Genomic DNA, 12,937 nt, shown 5'->3' with positions numbered 1-12,937 from the left:
GAGACACACAGAGGCTGCATGGGTATATATAATGTCTTTTTTTTTTTTTTTTGTAAGTGTGGCGCATGCAATCAGCCAGACTGCATGGTGCAGCATCTGATACCTAGCGTCTGTGTATCCTATCTCTTGATCAGCCCAGGTCACAGGCCAAGCAGCCCAGCAAAGTCTGGCGTGCATTGGGAATACCAAATGCATCCACAGAAGCCCAGTAACATGACCACTAGCCAGCAAGCCTGATTCAGACCCCACTCAATACACCAAGAACCAGGAGAGTGTGATGGGATAGTGTGCAGTGAATTGATTACAGCTGCCCATCATGGGACCTTATGGGCCAGGTGACCTGTCAGGCCACATAAGTACACAATGGAATGGGTATCTAACATGATAACAGGCAAGGACAGCATATATACACACAGAGAGCATACACATACACACACACATACCTACACACGTGTGTGAGCCGTTCTAACAGAAGCCTAGGTCATAGAGACTGTCTCAGTAGGTTATGGGGAGCATAGGGGACAGGATGGAATCTGTCCATGAGGAAAGCTGCCTGGTCAATCTGAATTACACTTTTGCAAGGATCCCTAGAGCAGACAAAAAGTCCCTGAAGACAGAAACCCTGACTTTCTTCTTGGACAGACATACACCACCTGGAGCCACCAAAACAGCGAGCAACCCTGCAGAGCCCCGATGTGAAAGCACCCATTGCTGAAGAGCAATCCTGAAGCCACACACACAGTCCTAACCCATTGCATCCCAGGACCTCTCCAGCTCTCCTGACAGGGTGCAAAGCCGGCTGAAGGGAGAACAGACCCGGGAGAAACAAGAGTCTGAATCGAATGTCCTCTGTAGTCTAGAGCTCTCCAGACAAAGAGCAGGGCCTGGAAGGCAGATCTTGACCTGTGTTCTTCCCTGGCTATAGCTCTCACTGGCTGGTCAGTAAGCCGTTTTTTAATGTTCCTGCCAGGAGTGCCCCCCGCCAAGCCCCCACCACGTCTGCAGGCAGATTAACTTTCAAATGTGAGCAGGGACAAAGCTGGCTCAGAAGACTTAGCTCTGCCCGATGGGTTTAGCCTGGCTTCAAAGCTTCCTTACTGGAACCAAACAAGCAGGCACATCACAGAGGGAAAGGGGGTTGGGGGCAGCACGCGGGAGGGAAAACAAAGTGTGGCTCTATAGCCAGATTACTCACAACAGCCTGCAGCCAAGTGACGCAGCAAGACCTGCTATGGTGCTCACCGGTCTCTTTCTCTCCCTAACTTCTCCTTTGCCTGGATCCCAGTCTCATCTGATCATCAAGCTCCTATCCATCCCTCAGAATCCAAGTGCAACTTGCTCAGCTTTGATATCTTTGCAGGTGGTCTCTACTAAGCAATATTGCTCTACTAAGTAGCTCTACTGAGTGCCTACTGTCTTCATACGAGTGTCTGACTCCATGGAACTCTGAGCACCTCAACAGCATGGATTCCAACAAGCGCTCAGTAAACAACCATGCACACAGGGCATCTATCTGTCCTTTCCATAGAAGATTCACTGACTGTAGTCTCCAAACTAAGAGGGATGGGGGAAGCCTGAGGCTCTTTTTAAATTCTCTTTCTTTCTGATAGAAGAAACTTTTCGGAGAAAGGGAAATAGAGTATAGCTGGGGCGGGGGACAGGGAGGGGAAAGGCCAAGCCAGGATGCTGGGTCCAGGGCTGCAGCTGCCTACCCTAAAATGTTGGGGAAGCAGGCGGCCCCCACCTACACAGATGCTACCCTTGGCAGCCCTGGGTTCAAGTGTTGCACACAGGACAGGACAGATGACCTCCTGATTCCATGACTTCCTGGCCCAGGAAAACCGATCTGCCCTGTCCTCACCAACTGGAGGCCCCTGTGTGAGGAGCGGGCATTCAGCAAATAGTTGTGCAGTGAGTGAATGGATTCAACTGGGACCCAATACCCTACTAAGCCACAGAAATCCCGCTGCCAAGTTCAGCCAAGGGCAGCCAAGCCCATGAGGTAGAAGCAGCCCGAGTGTTACTCAGGGCAGGGCTGGCCTGGCTGCACTGGGTAAGACTGCAGGTCCCAGCAGTTCTTTCCGTCTCATCTGAGACTTTTTCTATCTCTTCCCTCCTCCTCCCCAGCCCCTCTTGATTGACAGCAATTGCTGGCTCTGACATGGTTTAAAAATAGATATTAAGACCAGGAAGTTTAATTTTTAATGCTTTGGAAATGAACACAGAGTTGGCATTCTCTCACGGCCACGTTCCAAGGGTCTCTTGGGGTGTCCGCCAGACCCTTCATCTTCCTTCTTGACCCCAGCAGACAGACCTGGCCCCACCCCACCTCCTAAAAATCTGCTTGTAGCAGCCTCCCGGGGGAATCATCCCTCACTCCCGAGCACTATGGGAAATCCCTAAAAGTCTCTTCCTATGCTGTCTGCATCACCCGAATCTCTGGCATAGAGAGAGCAGGGGAGGTTGAGTCCCAACCTGAACTTCTTTCTAAGACCCCTCACACCAGAAGGCACCCCGCAGATTCTCTCCAGCACTATAGGTTTCCTGCATTACCTATGTACAGATCTTAGTCCAGAACCCACAGAGGCCATGCCTGCACGGAATGTACCACTTAGGCCGTAGACAGCTAACAAGAGGGCCCAACCTTCAGGATGATTAATCAGGAGCCCCACCTAGCACCCTAACAGTGCCAGCTCCATGTCTACCGTGTCCTGCTATAGCTGGCACACTCAACACTGTCTCCTCTGCTGCTAATTGGCCTTCATAAAAGGAGCAATCCACAAGGAATAGGCTTCCAGAGGGGCCAGGGTGTCACTGCTCTGCCAGCCATGATTTAAAGTGATAGAATACCTCTGCTAGCAAGCATGAAAAGTGACTTATCCTGAGTGGCAATTAGCATTCCCATCTGCCCCAGTCCCTCCAGCTCAGACAGCAACTGGACTCAGGTTAGGAGGAACTGAGCTGGGATCTGGATTTGCCGGCCACAGCATGCAGAGACGCAGAGACCCCTCTTGCCCACTCTATTGTTCTCTCTCTCTCTCTCTCTCTCTCTCTCTCTCTCTCTCTCTCTCTCTCTCTCTCTCTCTCTCTCTTTATCTCCTCTCGACCCAGAGGTGCATGGGCTGAGAGAAACTTTTAGACTCTTAGACTATAGCCCTGCTATTTCTGTCCATCAAGAAGCCAAAATTCCTTGTGGCCCTAATAGGGCTGCATATGGATGGAAAGGACCAAGAGGAGAGGGTGGCTACATATCCCCCTCCTTTATTCTCTCCATCTATGTCAGGTCCCCAGAGAAGCAGCCCTCCTGGGTGCCCCAGGCTCCCATGGTGCACTGGGCCACCGACCAGGTTAGAACTGTCTGGCTGAAGCCAGCATGCCAGGAACAGACCTGGACCCCCACCAGCAGGCAGGCGCCCAGCAGCCAGGGAGGCACCTGCCCTTTTCTTAGTAAGAAGGAGGAGCATGAGCAGCACAGACCCACCTCCATCCTACCTCCAGTGACATCACAGGACCCCACCAATACCACTGCCCTCAAAGCTCCACCCAGTGGTGAGGAAGCAGTCAGCCAAGTGGGCTGGGTAAGTTCACCAGACTCCTCCAGAGGCTCTACCATATAGGGGGTGTGGCATATAGGGGAAAGCTCGGCTCTGGATCCATGAGAAATATTCCACTGACTGTAAGTCTCATGTTCAACTCTAGTCCTCAGGAAAAAAAAGCCTCTGTGGGGCTTCTGAGCTACTAAAGCAAGTGGTGGCTAAGTAACTCTGCTTCCTGGCCCTAAGGGCTGACTTTGACCCTCCCTCACCCCACTGTTTCCATTGCCTCCTGCAACCAGGGTGTGTGAGAGCAGCAGCCAGACCTCCGGGGACCCTTGCCACACCCACCCTCCCATGTGTCTCCTCTATTTAGCACTTTCTTCTGCTCCACTGCTACCCTGAGCTGAGAAGCACCTGCTTGGAGGAAGCCCTCATGGAGGTACAACAGGGTAACATCCCCAGATCCCTCCGACTCCCAGAAACCACTGGCAAATACATACATAGCAACTGTCCATTCCTCTTCTGCTAAATTCCCCATCTTTCCTAAAATCTATATTCTATTTCAGCATCTCATATGGTAGTGGCATTTTTAAAAATGTATCTTTGGAACTCAACTCACCATAGCTCCTGGTTCCGAAAATACTACGCAATCGGAAAGTCGGGGGTGGGATGGTGCCATTCTTCCGCCAAGGACGCGTTCCAATTAGGACCAGGCAGTAAAATCTCTAAATTTCTAACTACACTAGGAAGGGCAGACGCATCAACAAACTGGCTTAGAGAAGAACCGCTGCCACACTTGTAGAAAAGACTCCTCACATGACAGCTTACGGTGCCAGAAGAACCTCTATTATTGGCAGCTTTGATACCTAACTTCTCTTCCCCATTACTTGGGGCTTGGGGATCCCAACCACGTAACACCATGCTGCAATTCATTCCTGATATTCACTCCATTTGGTCGCTTACAAACATGTTACAGGTCCCTACTACGTTCATGATACAGACCCTAGCCTACAAGGAGCCCCCATGCCCCAAACCAAGTTAGAATCCTTCAGAAGGTATCACGAGCAGTTATACCAACTGCAGCCAGCAGGCGGCGAGGCGAAGGTGGCCAGGAGCCTGGGCTGCTGAGTGGGGGTCACTCACTGGTCAAAAGGCACTGAGCATCCATGCCCACAGTCTTCATGTAATTAATATGTGTTCAGTGGGGCAGTACAAAAAGGTAGGCTGAAACTACGAGAGAGGAAAGGGAAGGTTCCAGTAAACAACGAAAATGACAGCATTCATGTGGACCAGGACACGAAGGAATCACAAGTACTTGGCTGACACAGATCCTGGCAAAGGAATAGAAAGAGCAGAAGGCACCGGCCCGCAAAACAGTGACAGAGTCATTCTTAACATTCCAATGGTTCTCATCACCAGAAAGAGAATGAGAATATCTGCCCCAGCTTTCCTAAAACTCCAACCATGTGACAGGTAACATTAATCACCAAAGTCGCCCTCCCCCCACCCCAACCCACCCCCAGCACATACACACACACACACACACACACACACACACAATGGAACTATCTAGAGGAACCCACCTCATCTCAGACCAGGCTCTCAGGAAAAGAAAAAGAAGCCCTCAGGGGATCAGCTAGGTGACACCCCCAGGATATCACATTGCCAAGGCAGTAAGGACAGTGAAGGAGACCATCCTAACAGCCTGGACTGGAGGAGAAGCCCCAACCTTAAGGGGCACTGTGACACTCAAGGTCACATAAAAATCTAAGAATGGAAACCAGACAAGACTCATGATTCTTCCTTCATAGTCTAGAGCTTCCCCTCCTCCACAAAAGTCGCCCCCTCCACGCACACACCCCAAAAGTTTTTTTTAAAGTGGGTCACTTGGCAGAAGCTGCATACTGCTACCCAACCTCACTGGGGATATCTTTCTCCTGTCCCCAGGCTCCAACCAGTGGCCAGGACAGAGCCTGGGGATGAGCCAAACATCTGTGCTGTGTAGTCTGAACTCTGGTGAAGAAAGGCAGAGGCAGCAGTGAGGATGAAAGAATCTGAAATGAACTTAAGAAGTGTTCGTCTAGTTGGTGTTACTAGTACTTCTTATGCATGCACAGTCCCCTGTATCGCACGTCAGACGGTATTTCCAAGCCAGCCCAGCCATAGACACTGTCTCTAGAAAAAAAAAATCATCTTTCATCAAGGTCCGAGGCACCACTGCCTGTTTCCCTTTCTCCCTTCTCGTCTTGGGGCCTCCTGGAGCCTGGGAAAGTGTGGCCAGACTCCTGGCTGACCAGTTCACAAATCCCTCAAAAGCAACAGCCAGTCCCCTGTCCCATGTCATTGCTTCCTCTTTTTCCTGGGAGTCACCGAAATGAGCCAGCGGCTGTGACCTCCACACCGTCCATCCCACTCCCACAATGCTGCAGACTGTTCTCCCGCATTCAAAAGGAACAGAAGAAAACTCGGAAACCATCCGTGTCTCCTCTCCCACCAACGCAGCAGCACAGCTGCTCAAAGTCTGACCCCACACTACTGATGCAGGTTCCTTGATGCAGGTACTTCAGCGTGGCTTTTCTTAGGTGGGGAAGGAGACAGTGGCAAACTTTGCCCACCTCCGAGGAACAGACCATGTGTCTCCCGGAAGACCGACAAGTTGGAGCCTCCATTCAGCCATGGATGGGGGGGGGACGAGAAAGAAGCAAAGGAAGCATGCGATTTTTTTAAGCACTTACCTTTGAGCAGAGAAGGAAAAGATGCAGTAAGTAAGAAGGTAGTCACAGTGTGGAAAGCAAGGAGAGGGAGCAACTGAAGATTCAACCTTAAGGACTTACCCAGAATATCAAATTGAAGAGGAACATCATGTACTTCAAGCAGCAGAGGCAGCCCCTGGCCATGTTGCACTTCTTAAATTCTAGGAGGAACACAAAGGACAGGTCCAGGTAAAACACCACGTACTTGCTGCCTTTGGGAGCATTGTACTTGTCAGTCTTAATGCCGGCCTCGGTGTGGCTCTGACCCCGAGAACCTGCGGTGCCGTAGAAGGCGCCAGCCGTGAAGCCGCGGCCGAACGGGCGGCCAGAGGTGGACGGCTTGGCAAAGTCTGAGTCCTTGCTGTCCAAAGATGGACTCCGGTGGATCGAAGAATCCTCACTACTCGACTTCTCCATGCTCACGTCGTTCCCGGGGGGCACGAGGGGCGGGGGGCATTGCTCCCAGAGTGGGACGGAGGGGGCACCCGGGTCGGGCACGGGTTCTAAGCGGGCCGACCGTTGGAGCTTTGCACGCCCCCTCTTTGCACCGGAGAGCACTCGCGGAGCAACCCGCTGCCTCTGGGACGGCGCCCGGCTCTAAGCCTTAGCCCGCTGGCCCGGGAGGACTCTGCGGCACCGCTCTAAGCACGCTTCGGGGAGCCGCTGGTTCGCCTGCGTTAACTAGGCTTCTTTGGGTAGGCTGCAATTTGACTGCTCTTTCCCAGGCGGCTGCACCGTCAACCGGTCGCTGTACTCGAGGCCGAAGGGCGCTGGGGATCCAGGCTCTGCAGGCACGCCTCTTCCAACCCAGACCCAGCCCGGAGCCCTATCACTTTGCGGGCACTCGGACTCCCTTGTTCCGCGACTTTGCGGAGCGGCTGCCGGCCCTGGGCTGCCCGGGTGCACCACGGGCAGAGCCTCGGGATCCGCCGCAGCTGCAACCGCTGGGCTTGCCCGGCGAAATCCCAGCCCTGACTCTCCACTCTGTAATCGCCCAGAGCCCCTTCCCAGGGTTCTGGGCCCCGCCCCCTGCTTTGCATTCGACCAATGGGCTCAAGGCCTGCCTGGCTCCAGTGGGGGAGCTACCCCCCTCCCCAATGACACAATATCTTTAATAGGATTAGCGGTCTGCTGTGTGCCTAAACCAGTGTGCTCGGAACACTTCTAAATGTCAAGGGCTCAGTGGCTGGGAATGAAGCAGCACCTCCATGTGAAAGTATTGGTTTCTTTTGCCCCAGCAAGGGTGATGAGAAGAGGACAGGACAGTTGGAGGTACCACGGATCCAAGAATGCCAGAGGATAGGTCTAGGGAAAAAGGCTGGAAGGGAAAGAAACCCGGCCACTACCAGGCTGGCCGTCGCCCCCCTCTAAACATCGGGCCTGTCCAGTCTGGGGCACATGGTTGGTCTCAAGCAGTACTTACACACGCCTACACACACACACACACACACACACACACACACCACGCTTTTGCACACATGAGAACAGCTACTGCGCACTGGTAGAGGGACCGCAGCAGAGACGCAAGGTGTAAGAATGCGCCCCCAGGCCTCTGCGGGGCGCGCCGCCCTCCCCGCCCCCTCCCTGCGCACACGCAAGCGCGGCTCCGAGAGATTCCTGCAGCTGCGCAAGCCCCCGCCTCTGCGTTCCTGAGTGGGACGCCGGGGCTGCAAGGGGCAGGTGGTTTGAGTGGGACACTTATGCCAGCACTAGAGCAAGGTAGCAGTGCTCTTTCTTGGTCACAGCTGGGTCCTCTTGGAGCCCAAGGTCCCAGAAAAGACTGGAGGGATATGCCTGCCAGGGGAACATCCGAAACAACCCTTGATCCTCTTATAAAGCACTGCAATAAAGACAGCCTTCCCTGGGTGTGCAAAAGTCTGCATTGCTGACCTGGAGCCACCACGGTTTGCAAATGATGAGAAATAGACGTCTGGGGATGGGGGGAGACAGGGACCTAGTCTCTCCTTTGTGTGGCTGACTCCCTAATGCAGGAGCTAAATTTTACCAGGCTCTGTAATCCCAGCACTCGACAAGGAACTCAGCTTCTGGAAAGCACTCCAGAGGAATGGCTAGATGGACGATTCCATGCCCTTCCAAGTGGTAGAGGTATCTGCCCTGGAACCCTCTACTCTCTATCCTGAGCCCCAAGGGGGAGCCCTTGATGAAACATAGGAGTGCTACTGCCGGCCCTCTGGGCAGCACAAAATCTAGTTAGGACAGGAAGTTATCCATTACCAAGAAGGGACAGAGAGACACAGCACCGTGGCTGTGCAGTGAGGGGGAGAATCATCCCACCTAGGGGGACTTCGTCTTCTCCTGCCCCCACCCCAGATCTGGAGTGCTGCTCTTCTACAGAAACGGTACTGTTTCCACTCTTTAGGAACAGCCACCAGCAGCGAGCATCTCCCCTGTTGGGCACAATGATGCTGGGATGTCATCTGCAGAAAAGAGGACAGATGTCTAGGTGGCTCCTGCTACAGCACCAAGCAACTTGACAGGAATGGCTAAGGCCTCTGTCCTCACTCGGCTGCTTGGGGGTACGGAGTTACCCATCTTTCTTATAACATTACTTCTGATGGGAGCATCCACCAGCTGGACTAGAGTCAGGAGACCTGCTCTTCCCTGGCAGCTTGCACCAGCCTGGCTACCATCCTTCCTGTCAGTATGGAGTTCAGGAATACCCAGATGTGCTGCGTGTGAAGTGAACCAACAGGGGTAAGGTCAGTCAGAGCTGTGGACTCTGAACACAAAGGGTATTGCTCTTGTGGGGGAGGTGTCACCAAGGATGTCACCTCAGTGCTAGCCCCTACCTTGTTATCTTCTCCCATCTCTTCTCCCCAGTTTACACCTGCAGCAGTCATACAAGTCTCCCCTCGTCCCTGGGCTGTCCCATCATTGTGTGATTAGAAATGAATATATACCTCTGGGGCTTGGGACCAGAAAGTCAGGTGACAGCAGGCAGGCAAGAGAAGAAGACTGTCCAGTGCCACAGCTCTGCTCCCCCTGGTCACACGTCTCACTACAATGCCCAGCTGAGTCACTCTCAGACTAAGAAGGGCAAATGCAATTCTTCGGCCCTCTCATTCCTCGGGCTGACCCTACTACATAGGTGTGGTGACCATTCCATCTTACAGAAAGGAAATGGTGGGCTTGGGTGTGCTTTTCAAGCCCAGATGCCATCCTCTCTTAGATTTTAAGCACTTGCTGCCCTTGGCAATCTTCCAGTCTACGAAAATCTTAAGAGCACAACAGGGAGCCTGAGATGGCATGTCTGGATGGGTGGGGGGGGGGCATTAAGTTAAAGGATACTGAATTAGAGGGAACAGGGAAGATGGCAAGGTGATGCTCTGGACTGGACAGGTCATCAGCAAAGGCCTGAGGGCTGTCACAAAGAATGTGACAGAGAGGGAAGTGCACGAGAATGCAGTGAAGAAGACAGGGAAGGAACCCAATCTTAGGACAAATCCAGATGGAGCCAGGACACACCTATCCCCTGCCTCTGCCCTCCTGTGAAAACTACTCACTAGTGACAAATGGGTCACTGTGGGCAGATCCCTGAGCATAGATACCAGGATGGATGACCAGGATGAAGGGAATGACCCAGAAGGTCCCTGGAGCTCATCATCCAGCTGTGGAAACCAGCCTTCTACCCTGACTCCGCCAGTACCCAGAGCATTCCAGTAGAATGATGCAGAACCCACGAGGCAGGCTAAGTGGGGAACTACCCTGTGGTCCTTCATTAAAGTGGGTGGGGAAGTAAGGGCTTGAGTGTGGTCCACTCAGGAAGCAGTGAGAGGACAGGCCAGGTGTGCACAGGAGCTATGTGTACGGCATGTGAAAGTTGAAGCATATTTCTCCAACTTCCCAGGCACCCAGGCCCTTGGCCACCATGGGGCCTAGGAAGCTGAGCCTGGCAGCAGCAGGGAGAGGAGAGATACGGAAAGGCTCGCAGAGGAGGTTGCAGCAGTTCCTTAGATTTGGGGTGCAGAAGGAGCAAGCAGGTGATGTGAGACACTACTCCCCCAGTCTCCTCTCAATTCTCCACACCCTTTCAGGTCCAGGAGAGCCTGACGGCACTGGCTTCCTTTGAGGGGCTCTCTGCATGCAAACAATGCAGACTGCTTTACTTCTCTCCCACGCCTATTTTTTTTTTTATGGAAAAAAAAGAGAAACGAGTAAAAGAGAAAGAACAAGTACAGAATTCGCAAAGAAGAGCAAGAACAGTAAATGTGAGAAACCAGTACTCCACATCTCTTCTGACTGGCAGCCAGGAGACAAGGGCTTTGCAGGAAATGCCAAGTGCTTTGTGCCTTTGCAGAGTTTCTTTAGGTGAGACTGACGCTGTCTTCCTCACCAGCCCAGACACCTGCTGGCCCAAGCTGGCTACTCTTGTATGTGACCGTACTGTAGCATCTCATACCCCTAACTCTTAACCATGAAACCTGAGTTTAGGGGAGACCAAAGTACTGCTTGCTGGGAATCAGAATGAGCAGGCTGTGCAGCCACTGTAGAAATAAGCTATTCACCCCAGGTTCTAAACTCCAAATTTGGGATCTTCTTTGGCTGTAAAAGGAATGCTTTAATTGCTGAGCAAACTTCCCAAGAATGAGTGGCCCCTAGCAGGAGACCCACCTCCCAGATGTCTGCATGAAGATTCACTAGGCAGGAAACAGTGACAGGGGCCACACTCCTATTTGATAAGGAAACAAAACAGCTTGAAATGTGAATTCAGAACGGAGGATGACAATGACTATAAAGAGACTGGAAAGTGGGGAGCTAAATGAAACTGGGCACACACACTGCTCCAGTTAAACCAGCTCTCGGGAGGCTAGGTCAGGACTGCAAGTTCCAGGCTAGCCTGGGCTACACAAGCATGAGCTGGAGGGAGAGTGTCTGAAAAGACAGAGATAAGCCGGGCGATGGTGGCGCACGCCTTTAATCCCAGCACTCGGGAGGCAGAGGCAGGCGGAGCTTTGTGAGTTCGAGACCAGCCTGGTCTACAGAGCTAGTTCCAGGACAGGCTCCAAAGCCACAGAGAAACCCTATCTCGAAAAACCAAAAAAAAAAGAAAGAAAGAAAGAAAGAAAGAAAGAAAGAAAGAAAGAAAGAAAGAAAGAAAGAAAGAAAGAAAAGACAGAGATAGAGGAAGGAGGGATGGAGGGAGGGAGGGAGAAAGGGAGAGAGGAGAGTCTGAAGACACTTTTTTACCTGCATTTTTGTGTGTGAGGTTCCTAAGACTAATGAAGAAAACACATAAGGTTTGTCTCAGTGGGAGGGCTCATAGTTCTAAGAAGGGATGAATTAACCGCTTAGGGCATTACAAATCAGGGCAGGCTGCCTCTTCTAGAAAACGGCTCCTTGCTCGCTCTCAGCACTTTGTTCATACTATAATGGCTCACCTGCCTCTTCTCTGGTCTCTAGGCTTCTAAAAGACAACAGCACTTATATCCTGGTCATTGCACGCACGCACACGCACACGCACGCACACACACACACACACATACCTCCAGTGCCTGTCACAGTGACTACCACATGGTAGCTACTTGGGAAAAAAGGAAGGCTACTTTGCCCAAGCTGGACAGTTGGGCTCCAAGTTCACTCACCAAAGGATGGGACCCAAGCCAAAATCTATGGAATTGTTCCTGGAAGGGAGGCCACCTGAGGACATCAGCCTCTGATGAGGCAGCCTAGGAAACACCCAGCAAGTGATGGTGTAAATGCCATGATGTTAACTGATGTGCTCAGGCCATCACCACAATACACAGCATGTCCTTGAATGGACAGAGAAGCAGGCAATAAGTTTAACCAACGGGTTCACAGAGCCATTCTGGAAGATGAGTCCAGAAACAGGAGGGTAGGAAAATTAAAAGACACAGGAGCAAGACAGGACAAGGGTACCCCTGGCCCTTTGTTTGTGCTGGGTGTAGAGAGACTTACAGAGGGGCTCCAAGGGCAGGGCAGACAGGAACTCATGTGAATGCCATGGTATCATATGCCAGGCTCCAAATCTCAAGAGCAAAGCTACTCTGGCTGGGGTCGAGATGTGCCAGGAGCCTGGCTGCTGATTCAGAGACCCTTGGCTGTGCATAAGCACCCCTGACAGGGAAGCGTGTGGGTTAAGGCAAGTACTGGTACCTCTGCACGCTCATCAGCTTTGCTCCTGAGAAACAGCACCAGCTAAGGACCTGCACCCACTCCCGACTCAGCCAGGAGTACTGAGATACAGCTTCTGACCACGCAGAGGCACACAGTTGCAGGGACTGTCGCAAAGTCAACCTCACCCCTGAAACCAGCTCACACCAAACATCCTTGGGGCTGAGTTATCTGGGACAGGGTCTGTGAAAGAGAATGGAGAAAGCTTGGTTGTTTCCATCCTCCTGCTCCACCCCAAGGCCAGGGAACATGTCTCATGTCTAGTGAAGCAGCCATCTGGAGTCACCTCGACTTTAGGCCCTGATGGATCTGGATAACCTAGAGTAAGCACTCAGACACCCCGTGTCTCAACGTCCCCGTTTGTAAAATGAGATGACAATGCACAGTTTCAAAGCTGCAGGTAAAATCATGGATCCAAGGTAATAAATATAATTGTAATACACATGGAGTCTGGACCACAGAAAAATGCCCAGCACACTGAGGCACCATGAGTGT

General features: G+C 52.2%; 1 protein-coding gene across 7 annotated transcripts in view; it reads right to left on the bottom strand.

The window, feature by feature from the left end:
• Nucleotides 1-12,937, bottom strand: part of Tspan9 (tetraspanin 9) — a 187,902-nt gene that overhangs the window by 69,751 nt on the left and 105,214 nt on the right. For 5 of the 7 annotated variants that reach the window (XM_057781186.1, XM_057781177.1, XM_057781217.1 and 2 more), the window contains one exon: nt 6,371-6,450. In XM_057781186.1, the coding sequence (XP_057637169.1) occupies nt 6,371-6,433 (63 nt within the window). In that variant the 5' untranslated portion in view covers nt 6,434-6,450. Of the gene's footprint in view, nt 1-6,370; nt 7,251-12,424; nt 12,462-12,937 lie in introns of those variants that run through there. The other 2 variants (XM_057781210.1, XM_057781167.1) reach the window with 2 other exon arrangements.

This window comes from Chionomys nivalis, chromosome 1, assembly GCF_950005125.1.
Source record: "Chionomys nivalis chromosome 1, mChiNiv1.1, whole genome shotgun sequence".
Taxonomy (NCBI): domain Eukaryota; kingdom Metazoa; phylum Chordata; class Mammalia; order Rodentia; family Cricetidae; genus Chionomys; species Chionomys nivalis.
This window is presented reverse-complemented; position numbering and strand designations above follow the sequence as displayed.